General features: G+C 40.9%; 2 protein-coding genes across 3 annotated transcripts in view; one reads left to right on the top strand and one right to left on the bottom strand.

Annotated features, from left to right (window-relative positions):
• Window positions 1–26,684, bottom strand: part of LRCH3 (leucine rich repeats and calponin homology domain containing 3) — a gene marked incomplete at its 5' end in the record, with an annotated part of 83,514 nt that overhangs the window by 43,203 nt on the left and 13,627 nt on the right. For both annotated transcript variants that reach the window (XM_083612774.1, XM_083612775.1), the window contains 5 exons: window positions 853–962; window positions 3,711–3,847; window positions 3,986–4,091; window positions 6,302–6,428; window positions 10,998–11,142. In XM_083612774.1, the coding sequence (XP_083468900.1) occupies window positions 853–962; window positions 3,711–3,847; window positions 3,986–4,091; window positions 6,302–6,428; window positions 10,998–11,142 (625 nt within the window). The remainder of the gene's footprint in view (window positions 1–852; window positions 963–3,710; window positions 3,848–3,985; window positions 4,092–6,301; window positions 6,429–10,997; window positions 11,143–26,684) is intronic.
• Window positions 1–26,684, top strand: part of HTR2B (5-hydroxytryptamine receptor 2B) — a 176,970-nt gene that overhangs the window by 145,174 nt on the left and 5,112 nt on the right. The window lies entirely within an intron of this gene.

The raw sequence follows: 26,684 nt of genomic DNA, 5'->3' as shown, positions 1-26,684 counted from the left end.
AAAGTTCTTAACCTGAAGCGCTATTTCTGGGTTAGTGGAGTCTGTAACCTGAAGCGTATGTAACCTGAAGCGTATGTAACCCGAGGCACCACTGTATATTAATATACTCACCCCCACCCCTTTTCTCTCTCTGTCTCTGTCTCTCATTCACACACACACACACACACACACACACACACACACACACACACAGGCTTTAACATTAAAAACCGAGACTCTGAAAAAACAAACGGAATACCCAAAAATGCCCACACTGGCTGTGTAATGAAACGTATTTTTGGATGCAGGGACCAGACTAGAGAAGGAACTCTCTGGCTGGCTGCTCAAGTTCCCCTTTTCACTGAGACCCGGCCACAACCAGACTAGCCTGCTTCTTATTTACGCATTTATGGTTCTCCAACTTGTATTTCATTGACTTCCGTGCCCTGCCTTAAACTGTCTGTGGTTCAGAGTGCTCACTGCTCTCTCTCCTTCCTCCAGGGCCTTGCTTCATCGACTTGCATTACTCAGTACTGCATGATATAAACATAAGCTGCATTCCTAGCCCCCCATCACCTTAATTTAGCAACTCATGATGCGGCTGACCGCTCAGAGATGAATGTTGCCCGGCTAAGCCAAAAGGAGACTCTGCCAAGAGCAACCACAGCTTTATCATGGGAAAGGAGATCAACACTTACACCTGTGGTTAGGCCAGAGATCTTATACAACCATGCACAGAAGGTTAAACATACAGCACAATGAGATTTCTCTGCCCCCACAACAAAGCCAGCTAACATCTTAATACAGAAAAGTAAAAATTATCCACAAAGATTCTTTTAAAAAACAGTGAATCTGAAATCTGTGCACACTTACCAAGAACCAAACCCCATTGGCCGCCTGTCGTAATCTGGAAGATCTGGCGCTACTTTGCATGCTTCCATATTCAGATACTTAAATATGTGGACTTTTCCTTTTATGCATATCTTTTTTAAAAAAGGGGGTGGGAAAACCATCGTGAATATTTGGAAATGATACACAAATAATTGCTATCTACTGCAAGTAATATATTATATTTCTTTATATTAAAAAAAAATTAAACACCCAACAAATTGCCAGTCCAAAAGATTGTTTACAAAGCATAATTAAGCTGAGTACTCTAGAGGAAAAGCAGGGTAACAGTACAATAGATATTGCAGCCAGTCATACTCAGAGTAAACCCTTTGAAGTTTATGCACACAATAACTTCAAGTGCTCATGTGAAAAGATCTGCATTGGCCAGATCATAAGAGCTTTGAAAAGAGGCATAGCAGAGAAAACACACTGGGTCATTGAGATGATCCATCAGCATGATGTCAGGTTGTTCTTAAAGAGGGAGCTGTATTGGATCCTTGCCCTGCGCAGACAAATCCCAAAAGGACTCAATGAGAAAATGGATTTCCTCTCTTTGATGTGAATGCACTCGCAGGAATTCCCTTTCGTTGTTCTCTGTTTTGTTTCGCCATCTGTTTCCAGATTCTTTATTCTACCGCTTCATGTATGTTCAGAATCTTTTATGCTAGCAAGGGGTTAAAGTTCTCTTTCCATTTCATTTGACTAGGCTTTAACAGTTCATCTGGTGAAAGAAGATTTCCCCCTTCCAATTCTGCTCTATTTGGCAGCACATGTCACCACAGGCAATTGGTTCAAGTAGATATAAAAAGTTTCATTTTGGATCCTTCATGCAACAGGAGTTAATATCCCCCGAGTGAAAGAATGATTGCTTAAAATGGTCATTTTATCTATGTTGGTTATCATGATAATTCTGAATTCTTACAGAGAACTTTAGGTTATATATTTTTTATCATTGCTATTTTTTTATTATTCAGGCTTTTTCTCAGTTTGAAAGGGTGTATTTGGGGGGATTATCTTTTATTTAGGAATATATTTTTAATTTGGTTGTTAGATTTACATGCCATTATATTTTAACATTTGTGGTAAACATTACCAAAAGAAAATTGGTGATTTTTATTTGGCTACTGTGAACTTATGATGATACATTCACTAATAGTCTACATTCATTATTTGTATATTATGACAATTTTTAGAAAATTCTGTATCTGTTATTCCTTATTCTATTTATGCTGTGTCCTTGAATGAATTTTCCAAAATGCCTATTGCCCTTATAAACGAACTACATTTTCGCACCTCGAGTTCTTCTTCCTATTTTTTAGATCGCTCAACAAACCACGAGCAATAAGCCAAGAACGAAGCCTGGCTGTAGCTCGTGGCTTGTTTGAAGAGCAGCAAACCACAGGTGCTGGTTTGCATGTAGCAGAAAGCCAGCCCTTGGTTTGTTTCCTACCTGGCATTGCGACAAGAGCCAGGGAAGGATGAAACTGGGAACATCTGTGCAATGTACGCCAACATGCTCACTCAATTCACATTAAACCAGATATAAAAATTAATTTTGGTTGAATGTTGCATATGAACCAGGCCAATGTTGGTTTTAAGAATAACGCTTTCCCTCCTTCAGATGACTGCAGCATCAGGCTCTGGCAGGCTTCTCTGGGGGAGGTGTTTTGGGGAAGATTATAGTACAATTATAGTACAATTAAATGAGAGTACAAAGGGTTAGCTGTCCCTATATGAGTCCATGCTGTTCTTGCAATTAGAGTTGGGGTAGGATTTGACTGCCTTCACTATGAGAACTAAAATAATCAGCTGACACCACTGTTGCCCAAGGATTTGAAATGCCGCCCTCAGTGAGTGAGGTAAGGAACTGTAAGGGTCTTCTGGAAATTATGCAAGAACCTTTTAGTACACACACAACACACACGCTAGGGCGCTGAGGTCTGTGGCTCACAATGTAATGATGTACCCAGGCCATTTATGGCTCCGCACAATAAAAGCAACACCTTTAAATACTTCCTGGAAGTTCATGGGCAAGCAGTGCAGCTGTTCTGGCATTGATTTTATAGCCTTCTTGTGACTTGCCTGCCTCCCCCATCCGAAGTTGGGCTGAACCATTCTGCAGTTATGAAGCTGTCTGCTTAGTATTTCTCCTCTAGCAAATGAGTACAGTGGTACCTCGGGTTAAGTACTTAATTCATTCCGGAGGTCCATTCTTAACCTGAAACTGTTCTTAACCTGAAGCACCACTTTAGCTAATGGGGCCTCCTGCTGCCGCCGGAGTACAATTTCTGTTCGCATCCTGAAACAAAGTTCTTAACCTGAAGCACTATTTCTGGGTTAGCGGAGTCTGTAACCTGAAGCGTATGTAACCCGTAAACACACGTCATATGAATTATATGTCCTCTCCTATGCAACTTAGTCCTATCTTTTTTGGCATAAGCAATCATTTCTGGCCAGCATTCTTACACTGAGGGTGCAGTGTGTATATACACATAAGCAGCTGTTTTTTTGTAGTGGTTTGCACACACTATCTACTGCACCATTATTTGCTTGTGCACTGTGCATCAGTCAGCATAGCAACAGCAAAATCAAGCAATGCATGCGAATGTCAGCTTCCCAACACTAAGGTTTAAACAACATGTGTGATTTGTTTCCAAGAATTTTTCATCTGCCAGAGTGAATTGACAAAAAGCACATCAAGGACGGTCTTCTAGCAATCCTGACGCAAAGCTTGCATTAAGTTGAAAAGTAAAAGTTTTCCTCCCATGGATTTCTTTGCTACTCTTAGAGAAAGTGTATTCTGGTTGAGAATAGTGTTCTAACAATAGATGATACATTACCTGTGCAGGGGGTGACTGCAGTGGGTTGTTATCTAGGGTGATTGTCTGTAAGTGCCTGAGGTTACGGTAACAAACTGGGATTGTTGTGATTTTATTGCAGGAGAAATCTAACCGAATCAAAGGCAACTCGGCAAGCTCTGTAGGAGAAAAGACACACGCATGAAAAACACTGTCGTCAATTAACTGCAGAAGAAGATGAGACATTCACGTGTAGCAAACAATTTGATTTTGGAAATAAGAGCGTTTGTAGACAACTTCTCCCCTGCATTTCTCACCTTCAGGTAAATGCACCAGGTGATTTCTTCTGAGGTTCAGGTCCCGTAGAGAATATAAACTGCCGATCTGTGATGGAACTGTCTGTATTTCATTACAGCTTACATCCTAGAAAATCATGAAGAGGAGTCAGCTGTGGTTTAATGATTTTAATGATGTGCACCATGATATAAACACCATTTCAGTAGATCAAAGCTTTGTCGTGAAAATGAAAAGTCATGAGATTTAAGCCCATTGTACACATGCAGAATACCTCCTCTTTGGAAAGGATCAATAATTCAATGGTATACACAGCATCCTTTTAATGTACAATAGTTCAGTACCCAGCCTCTAAGGTGCTGCTGCCAGTCAGAAAAACAAGCCAGGTGACATAATAATAATAATAATAATAATAATATTAATAATAATAATAATTTATTTATACCCCACCCATCTGGCTGCGCTTCCCCAGCCACTCTGGGCGGCTTCCAACAAAATATTAAAATACAGCAATGCATCAAACATTAAAAGCTTCCCTAAACAGGGCTGCTTCCGATGTCATATCCAAATTACAGAGGTCAGGAATGCATACATGCGTATTAAAAACAGCAAGAAGGAGGCTACCAAAATATGCTAATCATTTACTAGAGACAGACTTCAGAAACAACAGCCCAGAAATGCAAATCGGGAATACAGTAATAAATGCACAGTCCTGTAATATTAAAACATCAAAGCTAATAAGGAGTTTTGTAAAAATGCATTCCAAAAGATCTGCCAATACAAAACTCTGAAAGATTAAATCATAAATGTCACTCAGATAGCTTGGTGAAATGGATGAGGAGAACCAAGCTGAGCTTGAAGCCTGGCAAGATGGAGACTCTGTGGGCAAGTAGCTCCTGTGGGGTTGCACTCCCCCTGAAGGGACAAGTTCGCAGTTTGGGGTGCTTCTGAATCCAGCTGTGCCATTGGAGGCTCAGGAAGCCTCAGTGGCTAGAAGTAACCTTTGACCAACTCCAGCTGGTTTGACAGCTGTGGCCATTCTAGGGCCCGGAAAGCCTGGCTGCAGCAGTTCATGTGTTGGTCCCTTCAAGAATGGATTGCTGCAATGCGCTCTACGTAGGGCTTCCCTCACACAGCGAGGATGCGGCAACACAACTGCTGACACGAGTGAGGCCTTGTCAGCATATAACACCTGTGCTCAGAGGTCTGCACTGGTTGCCGATTTGCCACCAGGCTAAGTTCAAGGTGTTACTCCTAGTATACAACTTGGAATTGTATACTCCTAGTATACTCCTACTAGTATACTCCTAGTATACAACTCCCTTAACAACTTGGAACCAGTTTATCTGTTTATCTACGAGATTGCCTTTCCCTACAGGTGCCCACTCGTCCGCTTCCATCGGCGTGACTGGCACTGCTACAGGTGCCACATAATACCCATTTGTAAGAACTCAGTCGTTCAGTGTGGCAGCGCCTGCACTTTGGAACTCCCTGCCTATTGAGATCAAGCAAGCACCTTCAAGGTACTCTTTCGATGCCTGCTAAAAACATCATTGTTTAGACAACCTACTGGATGCTTAGAAAATCGAGGTAATTTTAATCTGTTTCAGTAGTTCAACTTTTAAAGTTGTTCTAAAGTAAGGTTGTGAATTTTTCTCAAATTTATTGTTTTAATATTTTTGTAAACTGCTTTTAGGATTTTTACAATCAAGCGGTGTATAAATTTTATGAAACAAACAAACATATTAATTAATTATAGCTACTACGTTAATTAAACACATCAGAAAGCCCACAGGCTATCAGTGGAAAATACAATGATAACCTCTATGATAACCTCTATGATAACAATGATAATTCTAACGATTCAGTCAAAAGGATGTAAGCACACACACACAAAAAAATCACTTGTGGCTCTCAATGTGTCAACATCTCATTGTTTAAACAAATTCAACACTCTTTAGCAGCTCACCATAAAGCTAAACGAAAACCACAAGAATTTGGCACCTATCCATCCCACTCATTTCTAGGAAGGTTGAAGAAAGTATGTCAAGCTTTAAAAACAGAGCACAAAAATAGCATTCACCCTGCTCCGTTTGCAGTCATGACTATCATGTTAAAATGTGTGTTCTGGGAGACATCAGAGTTTGGATAACCTTCAAGATGTATCAGGATGTTTATACTGGAATTCTTATCCTGATTACTCAACATATGTTTAGTAGAGTGTGGCAATCCCTGGATATCCCTGATTCATAAAAGGTGTCTACCTAACAATCAGTTTGGGGGGAAAGCTGATGCTTCCTTGATAAAAGATTGACAATTAAGGATTTAAATAAACTTACAAGCTCCATCAGGTGTCTTAGCTGCCCAATTTCTTCAGGTAGTGAGACGAGCTTATTATTGCTTGCTATCAAAACTTTCAAAGGCAGGCTGCACAAGTGAACTGGCAACGTTGAAAGCTGATTCCGGCTTTTCAACAAGATGAGGAAAAACACACACAAACAAACACAAAAATGCAAGTAGTCAGAACATTAAATGAAACATATAACCAGTTCATGTGCAGCATGATAAAATCAAAATGCACTGTTATCAGAATATAAGAACAGGGCAGTTTGGACACATAAATCAACAGCTGGGATCTCCTGCTATATCCACAGGGTCAAATGACTATGAAGAAAAATCATGGCTGTACAGGATCCACTTCTGACAAGCTGAGCTGAATTCTGGGGTTGAAATTAAAAGACAATACTGGAAGAACTTCCAGTGTATGCACCAAGCTGTGATTCAGAGAATTGCAGAGTCCTGTTTTATATGCATTCAACAGTTTATTGCTTTTCACATTTGCTTGCTATGCCAGAAGACAGAAATGCCCACAAGCTGTTTGAAGTCCCATACTTATGGGACCAAGTTGTCAAAACTAGCCTCCCTGAATAAAGAAAACCACCATCACATCACTTGAGAGTTATTTCACCATCGGCTCTTCTTCCTTGACAGATCCCTGCTAACCTAGAATCGACCCCAATTCCATACAACTCAGTTATCACGATAAAAACAGCTATCATACAGTTAAAATGCTTCAGTCTTCTGTCAATGCCATTCAACGAAAGATTAAGAGGAACAAAAGCATTGGAAAAAGCCTAGAGCAATACTTGTTTCCTTTGCTGATTTCCATCTGATGTCCAGACTACCTTATGGCAGAGGTTAGGGAATGGGAAAAGGTAGTTTGTGTGAAGGCAAAAAGGGGGGAAAGTTAAGTCCTAGCCATATTTTCTGGATAACTTTTCCTGAAATGTATGGAGGGAATCCGATTGGCCTCCATGCAGAGAAAAAAGTTAGTGACGTTCCTTAATCCCTTGATTTTAGAAAGGAAAAATGGAAAGCTTTATATTGGAAAGAGGCTCAGATGGCCAGAAAGACAATCACCTGCATTTTCTTTTTCAAGCTGTGGTATGTGAATCTGCATTGAATATTAATGCCCATCTCTTCATGTTACATAGTTAATCTTAAGAAATAACTTTAGACTGGCATAACCAGTTTATAATGGTTGGTGCTTTACTGTGCTTTTAAATATCTTGTTCAGAGCTGCCCAGAGTGGCTGGGACAACCCAGTCAATAAAATTATTATTATGACTTTAAAAGTCAGGGAAAACCAGCAGCTGACAGGAATCAAGAAATCTGAAGTCTCGAATCAATGGTTCTCCATCCATAGGTTGCAATATTGCCTCGGGTCATCCATGGATCAGAACACAGCTGTTACACATTTTATTAACTATGAAGAAAAAGCTTATATAGCATGGGGAAAGGATTTATATGGCGTTGCTGGATATAAATTGGTGGGAACTGGCTAATATTTGCCTCATCTTCCTCCTTTGAGATAAGTCATCTGGGTAACCAAGTGCATCTGTACTATCTAAGATCTCAGTCTTTATGCCTGTCTGGGTAAAAGGAGGGAACCATGTGGCTAAAGCTGGCAGCCTGAGGATCTTATACAGTGAAGCATCTAAAAAGGAAACCACAGTCAACTGCAGCTGGACTTTCTAGCATTAATTTAACTTGACCCTAAATCCCACATAAAGGAGCACGCCCAAGAGTGAAACAGAAGAAAACACAAGTACAAAGCAAACTATAAACAGTTCAAGAGAGATGTACAACCCACATGTAAACTCTGCAATGGAGCAACGGAATGGCTTGTACCGGAAAACTGTGTTCAAATTCAGGTACGTTGTCATGAAAGGAAAAATAGTAACCAAGTGAATCGGGCACGATGAAGTAGGTTAACCATACTGTGTTTGCAAACAGTAATTACAATGAGCAGATGCAAGTGGAAGGCTGGTGATTACAGCTCTCGATCTCAAGTGCTGGAAAAAGAAACACTGGCCTTGAAGGTTTGTTCTTTTCAACAGAAGAAGATAGTCCTCCAGTGGGTTGCTCCTCCCGGCTGCTGAAGGCAAAGCAGTACAAATGGCGTTTGTGCCTTCTGGTCGGAGAAGATTCCTCAGTTTTGGAATGTTCTGCAGCAAAGAATTCTAACATGCTACAAACCTCAAATCTCATGAGGAGTGCAATGCTAAGCAGAATTACAATGTGGGGACTTCCACGAAACACAGGGGCCACGCAGAATCAGGAAAAATGGACAATATAGAGGGCCACTCCAAGAAGAAGAAAAGAAGAAGAAGAAGAAGAAGAAGAAGAAGAAGAAGAAGAAGAAGAAGAAGAAGAAGATTTTTATTAGTTTACAAAAATACGTGCATTGTCGCTTTTTCAGGTTGTGTTTTCTACAGATCAGTTTAATTTGTTGTGAGACATTAGTGTTGCATGCAGCATAAGGTTGGGAAGAAAAGAGGGGGGAAGAGGGGAAGGGCGGGGAGGGAGCATGGGGTGGGGTGGTAATCTTCTATTCTTCTAATTAGTGTATGTGTGGTGTTATGTGTCAGCGTCACTTGTGTGGGTTCTCTTTCTATTCGCTTGTTGTGTTTCCTTGGTGAGAGAGGCTGGGGCTGGTCTGGTTGGTTGTCTTTGTCATTTGTCTTAAGATTTAAGTAAGACCCCAAAACTCCAAAGTTGTTGAGCTTTCTTTTACAAAAACACCAAAAACCCCACAATTTTTCAATCGCCTAAGATCCAAAACAAAGCACCGCCTTTCAGAAATTCCCCCGGACGTCAAATCCCCCCAGATGTAATGCAATCTTAAGGTTAGCCAGACTGATTTGTATGCTGTTGGTGGATTCTTGTTGGATTTTGGGACATTCCCACTACATGTGGAGGTATGTGCCTGTGGATTTTGGTGATGCTACTGGGCGAATCAGTGCTAGATTCTGTGGTGTTATGTACCATTTGAGAGTTTCAGGGTGAGTTCTTTTCTTTTAGCTGAGATGGATTTAAAGGGAGGTTTAGACCACATTCTAGTCCTTTGGGTAGGGTTAATTTCATGGCTTATGTTGTCCTCCCATTGTTTTTTGATTATGTCGAGGGGGCTTGTGTGATTTTGGAGTAGTACAGTGGTACCTCATGTTGCATAACCTCCAGGTTACGTAATCTTAGGGTTATGGCCGCAGCAAACCCAGAAGTCTATACTTCTGGGTTTTGCCGCTCACACATGTGCAGAAGCACTCTGCGCACCGCGCGTATGCACAGAAGCGCTCTATCGCACCACGTGTGTGCGCATAAGTGGCGCCGAATTAAATCCGTAACCAGAGGTACCACTGTATCTCCTCATCTTCTTTAAACAGCAAGGACTTAGAAGCAGGATGGGTGGGGCAGGATACCTTCCTTCCAATAGAAAATCAACCCTCAGTTCAATGTTTCTTTCCTTTCAGTGGAGCACATTGTTGACAAGCAGTTGCTCCACTCTGTGTGGCTCCTAAATACTTTAGTTTGCCCAGAGAGAAGGGTGGTTATTTTTAATGCATGGAGCCTAAGCTTTCTACTGACAAATCCTCTCCTCAAGCAGCATAGACTGTCCAACATAAATTGGCAGCACATAATAAATATTTTAAAATGCACAACAATGGGAAGTTATCCTCTGACTCACATCCTTTGAATAAAAAAAAAAAAGACTCACTGTAAAAAAATTAAGGAAGCTAGGCAAAACTGAATTGGCTAGAGGATAGTGCCAAAGCAAACTCTATTACTTATTTTTACACTCTTTTATTTATTTACTAGTTCAATCTGTATCCTGCCTTTCCAAACGGTGCTCAAAGCAGCTAACAGTGGTCCGAGAGAGAATAAAATATACAAGGTTACAACAGAATATATCACTGCCTATCAATAAATCCAATAAAAACAACAGTCAAGCAGAATGCAACATATTTACAAAGGTTACAAGGTCAGCTTATAAAGCCCAAAGCATGCCTGAATAAAAACATCTCTATCTCTGTACAAATATCTTATAGCACTTTTCTTGATTTAACACAAAGGACATAATGAATAAGATAGCCTATTACTATCAAGTCAGCAAAAATTCAAGTTTTTACTACCATACGCTTGAATATTTCATGCTAAGCAGCTTTTACTACAAATAATGCGGCCTTAAAAATCGGAGGACCCTCTGGTAAAAGGTAAAGGACCCCTGGACAGTAAAGTCCAGTCAAAGGCGACTATGGGGTTGCGGCGCTCATCTTGCTTTCAGGCCGAGGGAACTGGCGTTTGTCCACAGACAGCTTTCTGGGTCATGTGGCCAGCAGGACTAAACTGCTTCTGGGGCAACGGAACACCGTGACGGAAACCAGAGCACATAGAAACACCATTTACCTTCCCGCCACAGCAGTACCTATTTATCTACTTGCAGTGGCATGCTTTCGAACTGAGTACAAGGAGATGCTGTCAGAACAGGAAACCCAGAGAGTCCCAACATGCATGCAGAATTTTTTGAATCACAGCCAGTGTTTTTATTCAAGTCTGGCCCCAGCACTGAATGGTAGAAATGTGAAGAATTGCTTGCTTTCCCCACAGACACTTTCCCCTACACTGCATACATTTGGCTTGAGTTTTTCAAGAGTTGCATAATGTTGGGCGCTGCTACTTTTATATCACGGTTACCTGATATTCAGGAACGTTAAGGACTGCAGGTTCAGAATGGCTTCTGGAATATAGCGAATGCAATTCTGGTACAAATTAAGGCTCTCAAGGGAAACAAAGAGACAAGTTTCTGCTGGCAGCTCCGAGAGTCTGTTCCGCGATAAATCTGAAACAGAAACAATACATAACATGAGACTGAATGAATAAGGGGGGAAAGCAGGTGACCATTATCTATAGAACACAGTAAATGCAGGACATGTGGATATAGAATAATAATAATAATGTCAATAAATTTTATTTATACCCCACCCTCCCCAGCCAAGGCTCAGGGCAGCTAACAACCAATAATAAAAACTTAAAAACAAGATTAAAATACAACATTAAAACATTAAAACAATTAAAATGCACGAAAGCTTACGTCCTAATAAATTTGCTATTCTTTTATGGCGCCATCGAGCTCGTGGTTTTGATGCAACAGTCTGCCACTGATTGACAGACTAACACGGCCAGCCCCTCTGGAAATTATTAGCTATGTGTGGCTCAAAATAAGCTATTTTGTAAATAGCAGCTAAAAGGGACAATAAAAGGAAAAGGTTTCTCTAGTGGTGCCACTTGCCAAGCTCTTTTGAAGTCAAGCAAGCTCAACTCCTTTCCCCAGAACGATCAGATTTTGCAATCGCAGTGACCAGTTTTAAAAAAACAATTGCCAAGCCAAGCCAAGCCAAGCGAAAACAATTACAAATGAAATCTGTATTTGTGAATGGGGGTTTAGGAAGAGGAATCTGAGAGCAGTAGTGGAAAACAACAAAAAACAACAGGGCAGCACCTTGTGCATGTACAGCCTCTACACACCCCTTTTGTAGCTGCCCATTTTCTTCCCTGAAGTCTCTACCTTCAATAAAGTGAGCTCAGAGATGGAAATTCCCTGCTTTCCCGGGAAGTTTGGTGGGTGGAGGAGACTGTGCAGGTTCTTCACTGTGCCTCAAACATTTGGGATGTTTTAACGTAAAAAAAAAAAATCAACAACCAAGTTTTACGCAGCATATAATTTTCTATAAAATGAAAGAACGGCACTCAAATGAAAATCACACTGGTGCTGATTTGGGAATGAGTGTAATTGCTCTTCTGGACTGGCATTCAGGAATCAGAATTACTTGTTTCTACAAGTCTACAGGAAAACATAAGTCTTACTGGAAAAATGGGGGGGGGGGCAAGAATCCATGGAGGGAATATCATATGGGTAAAAGAAAAGAAGAAAATGTCTCTAGCCAACTGTCTGTGTTAAAAAAACCCCAAAAAAACCTTTAAAATACAGTGGTACCTCGGGTTAAGAACTTAATTCGTTCTGGAGGTCCGTTCTTAACCTGAAACTGTTCTTAACCTGAGGTACCACTTTAGCTAATGGGGCCTCCTGCTGCCGCTGCAGCGCCACCGCACGATTTCTGTTCTCATCCTGAAGCAAAGTTCTTAACCCGAGGTACTATTTCTGGGTTAGGGGAGTCTGTAACCTGAAGCATCTGTAACCCAAGGTACCACTGTACTATGTATACACAAATATTTAATGAATTAATCCCAAACTAGACTAATTTGATGCAGTCACCTTTACAAGACAATTCAACTGCATTTGCTGCATTTCTACAAAAACACCCTAATTTTATGAGGAAATCTGTGAAGTACACGCATTAGATTTGTGGAGCTCAATTCCTCTTTCATCCCTTGCTACCTCTGCTCCCACCTTTTTGCTGTGCTACCTACGCATTGTCTTGTTTTAAATTATAACCCTTTTGCAGACATGGACCTGTCCTTTTTTTTTCTACTTCTGAAACTCTTTAAAGCACTGTGGATCCTTATTCTTGTGGTATTAAATAATTAAACCTGCCTGATGCTTCAGCCCTTGTCCCTCATCCATGTCCCGGATCTGTTCACCAGGTTAATGTGTCCAAGAGTGCTTTGAATTCCTTTCTCCCTAACATCAGCCTTAAATATTGCATGGGGAAATCATTTTAAAAAGTAGAGCAATGGCAAAGGTGTTTGAAGTATGTTACAGAGTTTTTAAAAAACAACACTGGAGGAGTAAGAGCAGGCTCCTCAAACTCAGCCCTCCAGATGTTTTGAGACTACAATTCCCATCATCCTTGACCACTGGTCCTGCTAGGGATCATGGGAGTTGTAGGCCAAAAACATCTGGGGGGCCAAGTTTGAGGAAGCCTGCTCTTACTCCTCCAGTAAGCCTACAAAGCAGCTTTTGCGTGGATTCTGCAACAAAAACCCAATCACACTGGCCACTGATCTTGGGAACTTGATATGGCAGGCCAGTGAAACGGAATTAAATATTTTCCCCACTCTGTGTCTCTGTGTGTATCTATATCTATAATCTATATCTATATCTGAAAGATTTCCATACTGTCCATCAGAAATGGTTTATGTAACACGATAATTGTTTTAATGCTTCTGTTTATTATGTTTTTCCATTACCTTGTTTTTGCACGTAATATAATTAACAACATCATAAAATCCCTTAAACCATCAGCCTCTTAATAAATCTCAGGCTCAGTCAGGGAAGCATTTGATGTGACTGCATGTTTTCCTCTTCAAGCACTTAAATAAGGTTTGTAATAAATACTGCTAGTTCCATGCTTGGAGGATTTCCTGAAACAGGAGGGCAGGATGATCTCATGCCTTCCTCCTTGCCGACCAAGGCAGGAGCATTTTTTGAACTTGGTTTATTTTAAAATCGTGAAACAATACCATCTCTCCTGCCCACAAGGCGTAGCTTAAGAAGGAGTTTTCAACTCTCTTCATTCCTAGCTTGTATGCATTCACAGTTGTAGGGCAAAACAAAGAACCAAAGGGCAGAACATAAATTAACATTGGGGCTGAATATTATAAATATAACACCATGCCAGTAGTGTATTAATATTGTGCAACTTTTAAATTACCGGTACTCTTATCACGAAATGAAGGCAGTCACTGGGAGAACTGGATGGAATGTTTTTGTTATTTATCATTTATTTTTCAAAACAAAGAATGGAAGATTATTTTAAATCAAATAACCATTGTAGCCTACATTTTTTGTTCTTATAATGGTATGGCTGGCTTTGATCAATTGATCTGAAATGCGTTACTACTTGTTATCACAGCTGTGATTCAGTTGCAGCGGGAAAATATTGTATTCAGAATGGCAGCTAACAAATTAATTAATTAAATAAATATCTTGGGAACTCTTTTAGATTCAAGAAGCAGTATAGAAATGTATTGCATTATATTATATTATTATATTATATTATATTATTAATAATCAATGGCCAGTTGTCATAGCAGACATATAAGTGCATATATCTAGCACTGTTGCCCTGCTCTGTGAAATGAAATTCTCAGCAAGAACTCCCAGCACACAGATGGACTTCAGAAACACAAAGTGCGAAAATTAAGATGCTTTTACCAAAATCCTATTTGTGACAAGTTTGCAAACTCAAGAAGAAATCTGCCGACAGGCCATAAACTGGTAAACCTGTGTACAAAAATCACACTTCCAGTGCAAGACCAACTCATCATGTTTCCATGTGGCAAATACATTAATGAAGCTAAAAGGTCCAGTTTCACCTGACCCACTTCTGACCAATGCCTGAAAAATCAAGTGGACCTGAAGGCCTGACTAAGCAGTCATGACTATGTATTCCGTAGACCTGTACACAAGTCACCCACTGCATGCAGCAATCTGAAGCAAAGCAGTAGCTTAACTTTGCAATGTTGTTTTAGACTAACATGCCAGACCACCTATATTAATACAACATATTAGAAAGGGCAAACTTCCCAAAAGAACTCTGGAAATGCTATTCCTTTTTATAGAATAAAAGTATCCCTGCTGGTTAAAATAAGCAAAAAGAGGGACTCTGCGGAGCTGTATGGTTGTTCTGTCTGCTATCACGAGAGCAGGCAAGCATGAACAGTGGTCCTTATATGGAAAAGACTATTTTTAATAGGCTTCCCATTTTTACTGCTACAGCAGAAAGCAAGTCATGTGTCGCTGAATTCATAGCAACTCCACTCGCAAAATTCCTCCTGTATAGCAACACAATTATTTCTTCATTAACAGTATGTGCTTAATCTCAAAGATTTTCCTCAAGAATGTTTTAAAGTGAATTATGGATGAATGTCAAGTGAAATAACAGGACTTAACCTGCAACCCAGCAGAGAGCTACCTGCATCCAATTCCTATTGATTTAAAAAGAGGTAAAGGTAATACTGGCATGGGGGGTGAGGCCAAGCCCTCTGAACCTGATGTTTCCTTTAGTTATCTTGGTTAATAACCACTAATTGACCTACATCTTCCAGCCCACACCTAATTTCAGGCTGATTTAATGACCAAGGAAGGGGAGTGGCCCAAAGTTTTAAAGCCTAATTTAGGAAGAAGGCTGGAAGTGATGTTCTACCCCCCAGGTGAGTCCATGTTGAATAATGCAACACAGGCATAGGTAAACTCTGGCCTTCCAGATGTTTGGGACTACAATTCCCATCACCCCTAGCTAACAGGACCAGTGGTCAGGGATGGTGGGAATTGTAGTCCCAAACATCTGGAGGGCCGGAGTTTGCCTATGCCTGATGTAACCTTTGTAAGTTTCTTTAAATCATATATTGTGTTTTAGTTAAAATTATTTAACTGAAATTAATATGAAACTATTTGTTGACTGCCTTTTGTCTTCCATACAATCAAAAAGTATGTAACAGATAGTTTAAGTGCTTTATTTTTATTGTGCTTTAAAATATGTGACTAATTTAACAGTTTTTCAGCCTCAAGTTTCTGTAACTTGGCTATGCATTTTCTCTATCGGAATGGATTTCTAAAATCAATCTGCAGCAAAATACATAGAAACAAAATGTTTCGTGGGTAAATTTCAAACAGCAGTGTTTATTGGAAATGGTGGAGAAAAGGTGTTCTGGCAAATGACCTGTGACCAATGTAACGTGATCAATATAAGATCTGACAATTCACTGCCCGCTCGACAATTCTATGAGACTATGAGTCTATGATAGAGATCCACATTTATTTTACTCATGTGTAAAACGCCATTTTGGAAAACTGTTCCCAGATAAAGAAACTTTGGGAAATTATCTTTTAAATGATGTAGAACATGTTAACTATATATGCAAATTAGAAATGAGCCTGTAAGTTGATATTTTCATGGAACTACCCCCACCCCAAAAACACATAAATGCCACAAGAGAAATGGTTACAGGAAAGAAAGCCTGTGTGGTCTATACTAGAAGTGGTCTTGGGTCCTAGTACTTTCCAGGATTCTCTCTCTCCCACCCGTTCTTTGCAAAATTCCAGCAAACCCCTCTCCCTTACAACAGTTGAACCATCCTTCATTTTTCCCCTTTAGTACAGGCTCCCTGCCAACAGCTTAAGTAAGTTTCTTTTTCAAGCAAGGGGAAAGTACTGAGCCAAGCTGGCTAAAATAAGCTGAACTAAATAAATAAATGTTGCGAGACAGTTATGCCGAGGAGTGAATTAGGCATCTCAGCTGGCTTACAAGATTTGGTAAAACTGAGTGCGCTCATGATTTTAGGGAACAGGCTTAAAGTCAGTCTCTGCTACTGCTAAGAATTCTACAGAAAAGGAAAAGGAATTCTTACACCATGAAAATAACCCAGGACCTCAATGCGTGTGCAAGTGCAACAGGATTTTTTTAAACATATGGATGGACTTGAATCACCCACTGCTATGTCCAATCTACTTAGAAGTGACTCATGAGTTCAACTGTATTCATAAATGAATGAGGCAAACTTCTCGGAGAACACAGACTCTTAGAGAGGAAGTTCAGGCTATCTATGTAAACATGCAGGGCAATATTTCATAATCGAATTGTTGGGTAGGTTATGTCCAACCCTTGAGACGTCAGCTGCACCAAACTTCTGCTGCTTCCAGTAACTGCTAGCAATCCAGTCCTAATCACCATATCATCTTCCGCTTTGCTCATGACTGTGTGTGTGCACTGTTAAAAACCAGTCATATGAAATTAATATGGCATTGCCATGTGAGCTCTGTCATATGGCAGCCACTGTTACACATGGATAAATGTGAGGGCTCATTAGCAAAAATGCATGAGTTATTTACAGTAGCAACAGGAACGGCAGGGGAAGAGCCAAGAGCCTTAGCCAGCTAACCATAGACTTTTGACATATTCTTAGCCGCTACTCATGAAGTATAGCAGTTTAATAAGCATCTCTTCAATACATTAAACATCTCTAGGTTGAAGGTCTGTTCACATGTTGAAGAGGGCAATTCTATACAGGCGGAATACAAACCACCAATTGCAGATGTGACCACATATATACTGTATACACATTTTCACTAAATGTCATGATGCTGGAATCCACATGGTTAGACAGAAGGCACCATGAACTACTGCATGACAAGAGGTGGTGGATGGGCAGGCCAAGTGAGCCAGAATAGGCTGCAGCAGCCCCCAGACCCTGTCCTGCTGCTGACTCCTTGGCCCCTAGGATCCAGATGCTGTGGCCGGCACCATGATTGGTTGCCTTCCTCCTACCTGGCTAGCCTGGGGAGCTGCTGCTGCAGTCAATTAGGATGAAAAGTTGACCCAGGTAAGGTGCTGGCAGGTAGAGCAGCAAGAGGAAGGGGGAAGGCAGCCAGAAGCAATGGCTGCCTGGTTTGAAGATGTGCTGTTGCTACCACTGCCTTCCTCCTCCCTGTGATGCCTTATATTGGGCCAGTCCAAATGTCACAACAGATTATGGTTCATTATGAAAGGAACTAGTTTCAGACTCCTCACTGCTTTGTGGGCACAGCTGCAAGATCAGAAGCTTTCTCATGGGTCACAAAGGTGACTTGTTCAATCAAACATAGTTAAAACAAGCCACTGTTTAGGGTTCAGATGCAACACTGAACTGTGGTTAATAAAAACAATGGAAACAAAAGCTGCACTGGAGGAAAGAAGAGTGTATGAGTCTGAGGCGAACTGTGGATGATAAATCATGGCCAGGATGATAAATCATGGCCAGGATGATAAATCATGGCTTTGGTGAAAGTTGAATGTATGCCATGGACGATTTGCATATATTCAGGAACTTGTTAATATTCAGTCCCAGCGTTATTTCCACCTGCTTTGAGAGAGATAATTTCTTACCCATCCTACACCATAAGGTCCCAGGGTGGGTACAGCATATTAAAAAGTTTAAAGCAAATTACATCACTGGAATAGGATAGTTTCTAAAAATATGCATCTCAAGTGGCAAATGACAGGGTAAAGGAAGTGTGTCTTCAGCATATGATTGGAAGACTATAATGCAGGTGACTGGTGCACCTCTGTGGGGCAGCAGTTCCATGACTTGGGGGCTGCCACAGAGGATGCCCTCTCCCAGGCAACCCCCAAACATTTTGCACCCACAAATCTCTTTATTTAAAGAATCACAACCTCATTTAAAATCATTTCCCCATTTTATTAACCTTTTGCTTACTACCCCATCATTCAATTCCCTTTCTATCCTGAAGAGTGCATCTTCACAGACACACACAAAAAAACACATTTCATGTCTACTTGAAAACTATATTTAATTCCAAGGAAGCAAATATATACATCTGCACATATATCATAATTTAGAAAGCAAAATGTAGAGTATGTATTGATTTGCCCTTGCAATCACCTTGAAAGGTAAGAACACAGTCATTCCGTAATGCTAAATAACATGTATCTAGGTTTGAGGAGCAACTTGAACTATCTAGAAACATATAATTATAGCTGGAAAAATGTTGTGTGTGTTGTGGCTAAGAAGTTTCAATGGGAGCAACCCAATCAAAATCTTTCATAGCACTCTGCCAGCATTGTTACTTTACAGGAGGGCTGACCTGTGCAGTGGCTTCTGGATGCAGGGGCACAATTGTGTCCTTTTTAGTGGGGCTTAAGTGTGCCTTTGGGATGCGGGTGGCGCTGCGGGTTAAACCACAGAGCCTAGGACTTGCCGATCAGAAGGTTGGCGGTTCGAATCCCCGCAACGGGGTGAGCTTCCGTTGCTCGGTCCCTGCTCCTGCCAACCTAGCAATTCGAAAGCACGTCAAAGTGCAGGTAGATAAATAGGTACTGCTCCGGTAGGAAGGTAAACGGCGTTTCCGTGCGCTGCTCTGGTTCGCCAGAAGCGGCTTAGTCATGCTGGCCACATGACCCAGAAGTTGTACGCCGGCTCCCTTGGCCAATAAAGCAAGATGAGCGCCGCAACCCCAGAGTCGGTCACGACTGAACCTAATGGTCAGGGGTCCCTTTACCTTTACTTTAAGTATGCCTTTAAAAATGAAGCAAAACTATGCTTTAAACAAGTTAGCCGTGTTCAGTTTCCAGCTTTCCCCATCAAAACATAAGAATTAATACTATCCCAATGCAAGGAGTAAGGATGCACTAGAAGTCGCTGATGCAGTCCACGATACTGTTGACAGGTGAGGGGGAATCCCAGAAGCATTGCTTTTACCCTTAAAACAGGATCCCATCCCTGAGCTACGGAAGGAAATCAACTGTGCTATCCCACAGCTGCAAGGGTGATGCCTTGCCTATTGTGCTGGGGAGCTGAGCGTGCCTCCAAATTTAATCTAGACACGACCACCATTAAAAAAAGAGTATGCTTCAGGTATCAAAAACTAAAGAAACTTGCTTTATAGTCCTACATTTCCTCAAAAATGTGGATGCATAAAACTGTAAATGATCAGACAGGCTGCAGATGACACTGGAATTTTATTGCCTAACATTACACAATGGTTCTATACAGCAATATATGGTGACACAGCAAGGTCATCAAATTGCCTTGCTGCACTGTAGACCCTACGTAATGTCTTTAAGAGAACAGTATCCATTGAAAAGAAGCATTGGTGGACTGAAGTCTAATGTTCTTTTAAGAACTCCATCCTTCTTGCTGATATCATTCTTAACAAATAGATTTCATTAAAGTCAACCCTCCCTCCCTCCCATGTTCAATTTCTGATACGACAATTAGTAGGCTTCTACCAAAAAAACTGGACTGGTGCCAGCTTACTGGTTCAGTACAAGATAAATCAATGTTGAGACATGAATTAACAATGCAGCGCAAGCTTTCAGAAAACCAAGTCTAAGAGACCATCCAAAGAATAAAGTACTAGATAGTTTCCCTAAAGTTTAAATTTAGACACAGCAAGTCAAAAGGGTCACTTTCATACTGAAGAATACACGGTAAATTTAAGCTGGAACTAAAGGACCATGGCTAGTTAAATAGCTACAAGTATCTTGGCTTGATTCAAAACTGTATCTGCTTTTCAAATGCAACTGAGACAAACATTTTCCAGTGCCTAAAAAACAGCTTTATGCAAGTAATGTTTTGACATTAATCTTAATCATCTATAAATAAAAATCCATTCAGTATAAACTGTTGTGAGTCTTAAATTACTGGTAAACCAGAATCCCAAGTATTTTGGGTCATCTAGTGAAAGGTCTGGAAAGAAACTAGAAACCTCCCCACTAAATTCATCTTTCTGATTAGACAGGAACCCTACATGAACCTTTCCCAACACAGTAATGTGGAATAAAAAAGTTTTCATACTGGAAATTTTTCTGATGCTCTGTATTGGGGGGGGGCGCACACACACAAATAACTATTCCTAAAAATATGTTGTTTCATAAAATTAATCAACAACATAATGAATGGATATAATACCAGTCAAATCTAGAGATGTGTAAGTCTGTGCCCCGCTCCCACTTTTTCATTCCACTCCAGGTCTTCACATTTCTAGTCAAATCCAGCCGTTTCAGCGTTGGAATTAGTTCCATTTCGGATAAACTAAACCTAGGAAATGTTCACATGCTTAATGCATAGTTCACTGGAGCTGGCAAAAGTGAGTACTGTACCTTCCTTTCTCCCCTTAAAATGTAAATAATACAAAAGAAGTGCATCCTATAAATTGTCATATTTTACAAATATTCCAATAAAATTATTTCCAACTAAAGCTTTGAGTATATTTGACCATAACATTCAAACCATATTAAGTGTACTTTATTGATGGTTCCCCCCTTTAAAAAATGCAAATCTGTAAACGAAACACTACTTTTTCAACTTTATGATCAGATGTGCAACTATATAAGAATATATTGTTTATGTCACCTTCGCAGTCAAGCTCTGAGGCCTATTATCTCTCCACCTGATGCTTCCCCACCATATCAAGGCACATATGTGAAATCGGGGATGCCAAGTTTCCAACTAACATATTTACCGTATTTTTCGTCCTATAGGGCACACCAGCCCATAGGACGCACCTCGGTTTTTTTTTGGGGGGGGGAAATGAATAAAAAAAATTATCCCCCCCCAGCCGTGGCTGCAGCCCCAAGCCTTGTGCACACCTGCCCGAAACACGGGGCGCCCTCCGGAGGGCTCCCCGTGCTTCGGGCTGCAGGCTGCTGCCCGCAAGCCTTGTGAGCCCGCGGGAACTCCCGCCGGGCTTGCAAGGCTTGCGGATACCTTCCTGAAGCCTGGAGAGCTAGAGGCATCGGTGCGCACTGACGTCTCTCACTCTCCAAGCTTCAGCAAAAGCCTGCATTCGCCCCATAGGACGCACACACATTTCCCCTTCATTTTTGGAGGGGGGAAAGTGCGTCCTATGGGGCGAAAAATACGGGATGTTTTAAAAATACATTATAGTTTATAACACCAACAAAACGGATCATGTGCCCATTTTCACTGATGTGGCATTGGGGAGAGGGATAGTTTTGTTATGAAGAAATCTCTCCTTTCTTTTGCACACATCCTGCACAGTGGGAAGCTCCATGTGGATAGAAATTAAGCTCAGAACATTTAAAGGAAGCTGCTCGCAGACCCATAAAAAGTATTATTAGCCTGACAGGTGTGTGTGTTGACAAGGGAGGCTGCTTTAGCTCCTAAAGAGAAAACGAAAGAGTCACGACACAACCAGGTCAGGTATAAAGGAACTAATGTAAGCACACACACCGAAAATCATCTGTGAACTAGACACCTTCTCTATAAGACGAGTACCAAATTGTTGTATCAAGATCAGCCCAGATGTGAGTGACTTTGCCCTTGAAGTCACAGCAAGTTTGGGGAAGTTCCCACCAGCCTCGTCTCTGCTTGGAAAAATCTGATGAATGGCTAGGTAAGAACACAAGGGTGGCTGAGCTTTCTGAAGGTATCTGAAGAAATGTGCATGCACACAAAAGCTTATACCCAGAACAAACTTAGTTGGTCTCTAAGGTGCTATCGGACATTTTTTTTATTTATTTCGACTACGTCAGACCAACACAACTACCTACCTAAGCTTTCTTTGTTAGTATCACCACCACAATTCACGCAGCATGTATCAAAACCAGAGGGCCAATTTAAATCTAGCCTTACAGCAGAATAAAATAATAAAGCAGACGTCACTGCAAACTGCCAGCAAGGGCTCACAATGCTTCTCTGCACAACAAAAAATCATAAAAAATCAGCATATTAGGGAGACTAGGCTCAGCAGTTTCTCCCTTACACCCTGATTTTCTACATAGTTGCAATGAATCATATAAGCTGCGTGCCAAAGGGAGGCCCGAGTACCAAAACAAGTACCAAAACAAGCTGCAAAACAAACAGAGGTGTAACCATCTGCTGGACAACTTTTTGTATAAGGAACTTCAACTGAAATGTTTCTGTACAAACACCTTCCTTTTACTGCAATCATGTGCAGGTTGGAAGCAACTTTTTGAAAACAGCACAGAAGCCTTTTGAAACATCTGTTGAACAGGAAGTGATGAACACTGCATCCCACCGACTTTGAGGCTGGTGGTGCCCGACAGGGAGAAAGTCATAATCCGAGCTGGGATTAGTCAGAACCAGATTTTTGTGTCTGTGTGATAAGCACAGCAGATAGCTGTTTAAAAGAACTGTTCACTCAGAAGAGCCAAGTGGCAAGACTTACTTGGTAAATCAATCTCAGCAACGAAGACGAGCACAAGGAAAAGAAGCAAATTTTCTTGGATAAAACAGTCCTCTTCCCAAAAGCCGAAAACAGGCATCACATTTTTGTCTCTGCTGCTTTTCATCTCTTGCAGGCTATACAAGCAACATTAGCTTATGCTTGAAAGTAGTTACGTCAATTTTTTTTTACTTAAAACTAGTTTTGGTAGCAGAGAAGGCAGCACTTTGAATCAAGCAACCTCTACTTCATTCCTAAATCTGCTCTAGAATTGCAAGTGACCTACAATAAAATGTGCATGTATAATTTCTTCCCTAACTGAAAATACGTACTCTCACTTTCTTACAGTCTTGTGCTCATAGCAGCAGTGAAGAACACAAGTCGCAGCACCTAATTTCACAAAGGCTGTGTCTTACAACACTTTGGCTGTCAACTCATCCAAACATTAGTCAGCTTTTAATCTGTTTATCCAAAGCTAGGTCACACTGTACATTAAGGTGAGACAGCTATTATTATATTTATATATGTGAGAAACAAGCAAAAAGTAGTTAAGCATTATTTATTTACAACCCACTTTTCCACAAAATGTGCTCAAAACAGCTCATCAACTAGAGCAGAACAAACTGGTGAAAGGAAATAGAAAGGTCTTGCCTGGTGCCTGAATGTAAAGAAGGCCCTAGGTACACCTCTGTGAGGACCATGTTTCTCTGCTCTGAGATGGGGGTACCCCAGAAAAGAAACAGTCCAACAATTATCTGAATGAAAAGGCTGGTCAATTTGGGAGAAGGGGGTCTTCAAACACTCTTGGTCCAGACCCACTATATTTTACCATATGGTGAGGAAAACTGCAGGACACATGAACCCAAAATAATTGGATATCCTCTTGATAAGCCGTTAATTACATTAATCTTTCTCTAACTGCAGAAACTGAAGATGACAAATCTAAAGAAGCTTCGGTTTCAAAAGCAAAACAGTGCCTATAAGGCCCTTCTCGCTCTTGAACATTTAACACATGGGCCAGTTGTCAGAGCATCAGCAAACAGGAAGCAGGATGTACCTATCAACACCAAAACGGAAGAATGTATCAAGAAACAGGAAAAGTAGTAGCAGCACACAAACACACACACCTTTAAGAAGGTGGGGGTGTGAGAAAGCACCAGAAATGGAAATAATCTGATTTAGTTGTGACTGTGAGGGAATAATATGTGGGAAATGAGGAAGTTACAGCAATTTCAATATTCTGACATTTTATTATTCTGGCAGAGGTGACAAATAATAGTTTGCAGAGTTCTTTTAAATTTTAAGCAGCTGTTATGTATTTGAATATTTTTATCTTTTCTCAATCTGATTATGAGGTGTTTTATTACTGCTACAGGCACGTTTACACACACACATGCTAAAATTCACTTTGTACAGTAATCAAACTATCAAGAGACAGACGCTGAGCTAACATTACTGCTATTTAGACTTTTAAGAACAGAAAAGATATCATTTGGTGTTGTCTTTTAAGAGAGGCGGTGATGCTTTCATATATTTAAGAGCTAGATCACTGCTTGAAGATGCGTTTAGCCTGTGCCTCAGTACTGCAGACTTCTTTTTAAATTGGGCAGAATCGGCATAGATAGTTAAGATGTGTCATCTCTTTGGTAGCAGCACTTTGGGGGTGAAACGAGGGCGTGGGACAGCCCCCTTGTGTGAAAATTACTGTTTTAACAGAGATGGGGTTTTAACTTTGGTGGGTGCTGTTTTATCTGGAGGCTGGGGTTGTTTTAAAATGTTGTTAAATGATATCTGTTAATTTGGATTTTTGTATTTGTGAGCTGGAGTATTGTTTAGGAGCACTTGTTGGAGATTGTATTGTTTCTTAGTGTGTATACATTTTTATTGTTAATTGTATTGATTTTTTTATGTTTTGATTATTTTTCTTACGTGTTTTGTGCTTTAATTATTTTTATTATATATTTCGTGCTTTGTATATTGTATACAAATTTAACAAATAATAAAAATTACTTCACAAAATATATGTCTAAGATGAGGGTTGGCCCAAGACATTTGCCGCCGCAGCCGAAATGCCCCCTCTATGCCCTCCCCCTGCAAATCCAGGTCCCCACCATGCCCCCATATTGCCGCCTGCCCCATCACCACAACTGTACCCTCACCTGCCACTACACCAGCACTACTGCCACAATGCAGCAGCAGTGGCTGTGATGGCGGTGCGGGCAAGGCCCTGGCGGGATTGGCAGCAAGGCAGTGTGGGAGCACCTGAAACAATTGGCTCCACCTTGCTTAAATGACAGGCCACACCGGGCTAAGATGTACAATGTCATCACTCTCTGCCTCCATCAGAAGACCAGTGTCTTTGGTTAAAATAAGTGAGCGATTCCATTTGTCCACTTTCATCCTAAGTTCTGTTTGTGCTGCATGACATCATGGCAGCAGGATGTACTGTATTTTTCACCCTATAGGACGCATTTTTCCCCTCCAAAAATGAAGGGGAAATGTGTGTGCGTCCTATGGGGCAAATGCAGGCTTTCGCTGAAGCCTGGAGAGCGAGAGGGGTCGGTGCACACCGACCCCTCTCGCTCTCCAGGCTTCGCGCAGCTCTCCGCAAGGCACGGGAGCCCGGCGCCAGGCTCCCACGGCTTGCGGAGAGTTGCCTGTTCTGGGGGCTGGGGTCGGGGGAAGCTCGGGCTTCCCCCGCCCCAGCCCCACGCCGGGGGGGGGGGGAATAAATTTTCCCCCCTTTATTTCCCCCCCAAAAAACTAGGTGCGCCTTATGGGACGGTGCGTCCTATAGGGCGAAAAATACAGTATTATGGCCTCAGTTAAGATTCTCTGCTGCATCCTGCATGCCTCCTCAAGGCCAAAGAGTCCCTTCTCTCCTTGCACAGTGGAGCGGAAAGGCTTGCTTCAACTTGATTTGTATACTAAATCAGTAACACCATAAAACCCTGAGACTGCAGGTGAGAGCTCACATGCCTGAAAGCTCTTCCAAAGAGAAGATTCCTTGTATGTAAAGCAAAATCAGGTACTTCAGAGACAAGTGTTCTGATTTAGCCAGTTTTCTTTTTTTTTTTCCTCAATACATTTTTATTCAAATTTTTGTAAATAAACAGATTCTTATAAATGTAAGGTACACAAATAAACATGCTAATATATCTTACAATATATGTACATATCTTTCATTTACATAGTTTATTATATCCCTTCCCTAAACAAACAAACAAAAAATCTTTGGACTCCCCTCTACCCTTTTGGTAAGTATCAAATAAAAATTCTATAATCATGTACTTTGTTTTTAAACTTATATATTAGCTGCTGTTAGCGTTACTCCATACCCCCTAATATCATCTACAAATTATTTCCAATATATTTCCAATATTTGTTCCAGTTTTTATGAAATTCCTGTTCATCTTGATCTCGTATTCTTGCTGTTATCCTGGCAAGCTCTGCATAATTTACCATTTTAAGCTGCCATTCATTTATATTAGGTATAACTTCCATTTTCCAGTTTTGAGCCAACATAATTCTTGCGGCTGTAGTGATTTAGCCAGTTTTCTATGTGTGTGGGATGGGGAGTATGGAGGAGAACTGAGATTCCAGTTGGGACTCATGTAACTAGAAGTGGTACGGTTCAGGTACAGCTTTACTACCTCATCTGAGAATTTGAGTCAAAAGTATTTCTATCCAAGATGCCCTAAGAACTGGTGCTGACACTAAGTCTCTCACTCATACAGAGCATGCATTATATACCCATGAGAGAAAAAAGACAA

This window comes from Podarcis filfolensis (assembly GCF_964270895.1).
Source record: "Podarcis filfolensis genome assembly, chromosome: 5".
NCBI lineage: Eukaryota > Metazoa > Chordata > Lepidosauria > Squamata > Lacertidae > Podarcis > Podarcis filfolensis.
The sequence above is the reverse complement of the archived record's forward strand: the minus strand, read 5'-3'. Positions and strand labels throughout refer to the sequence as shown.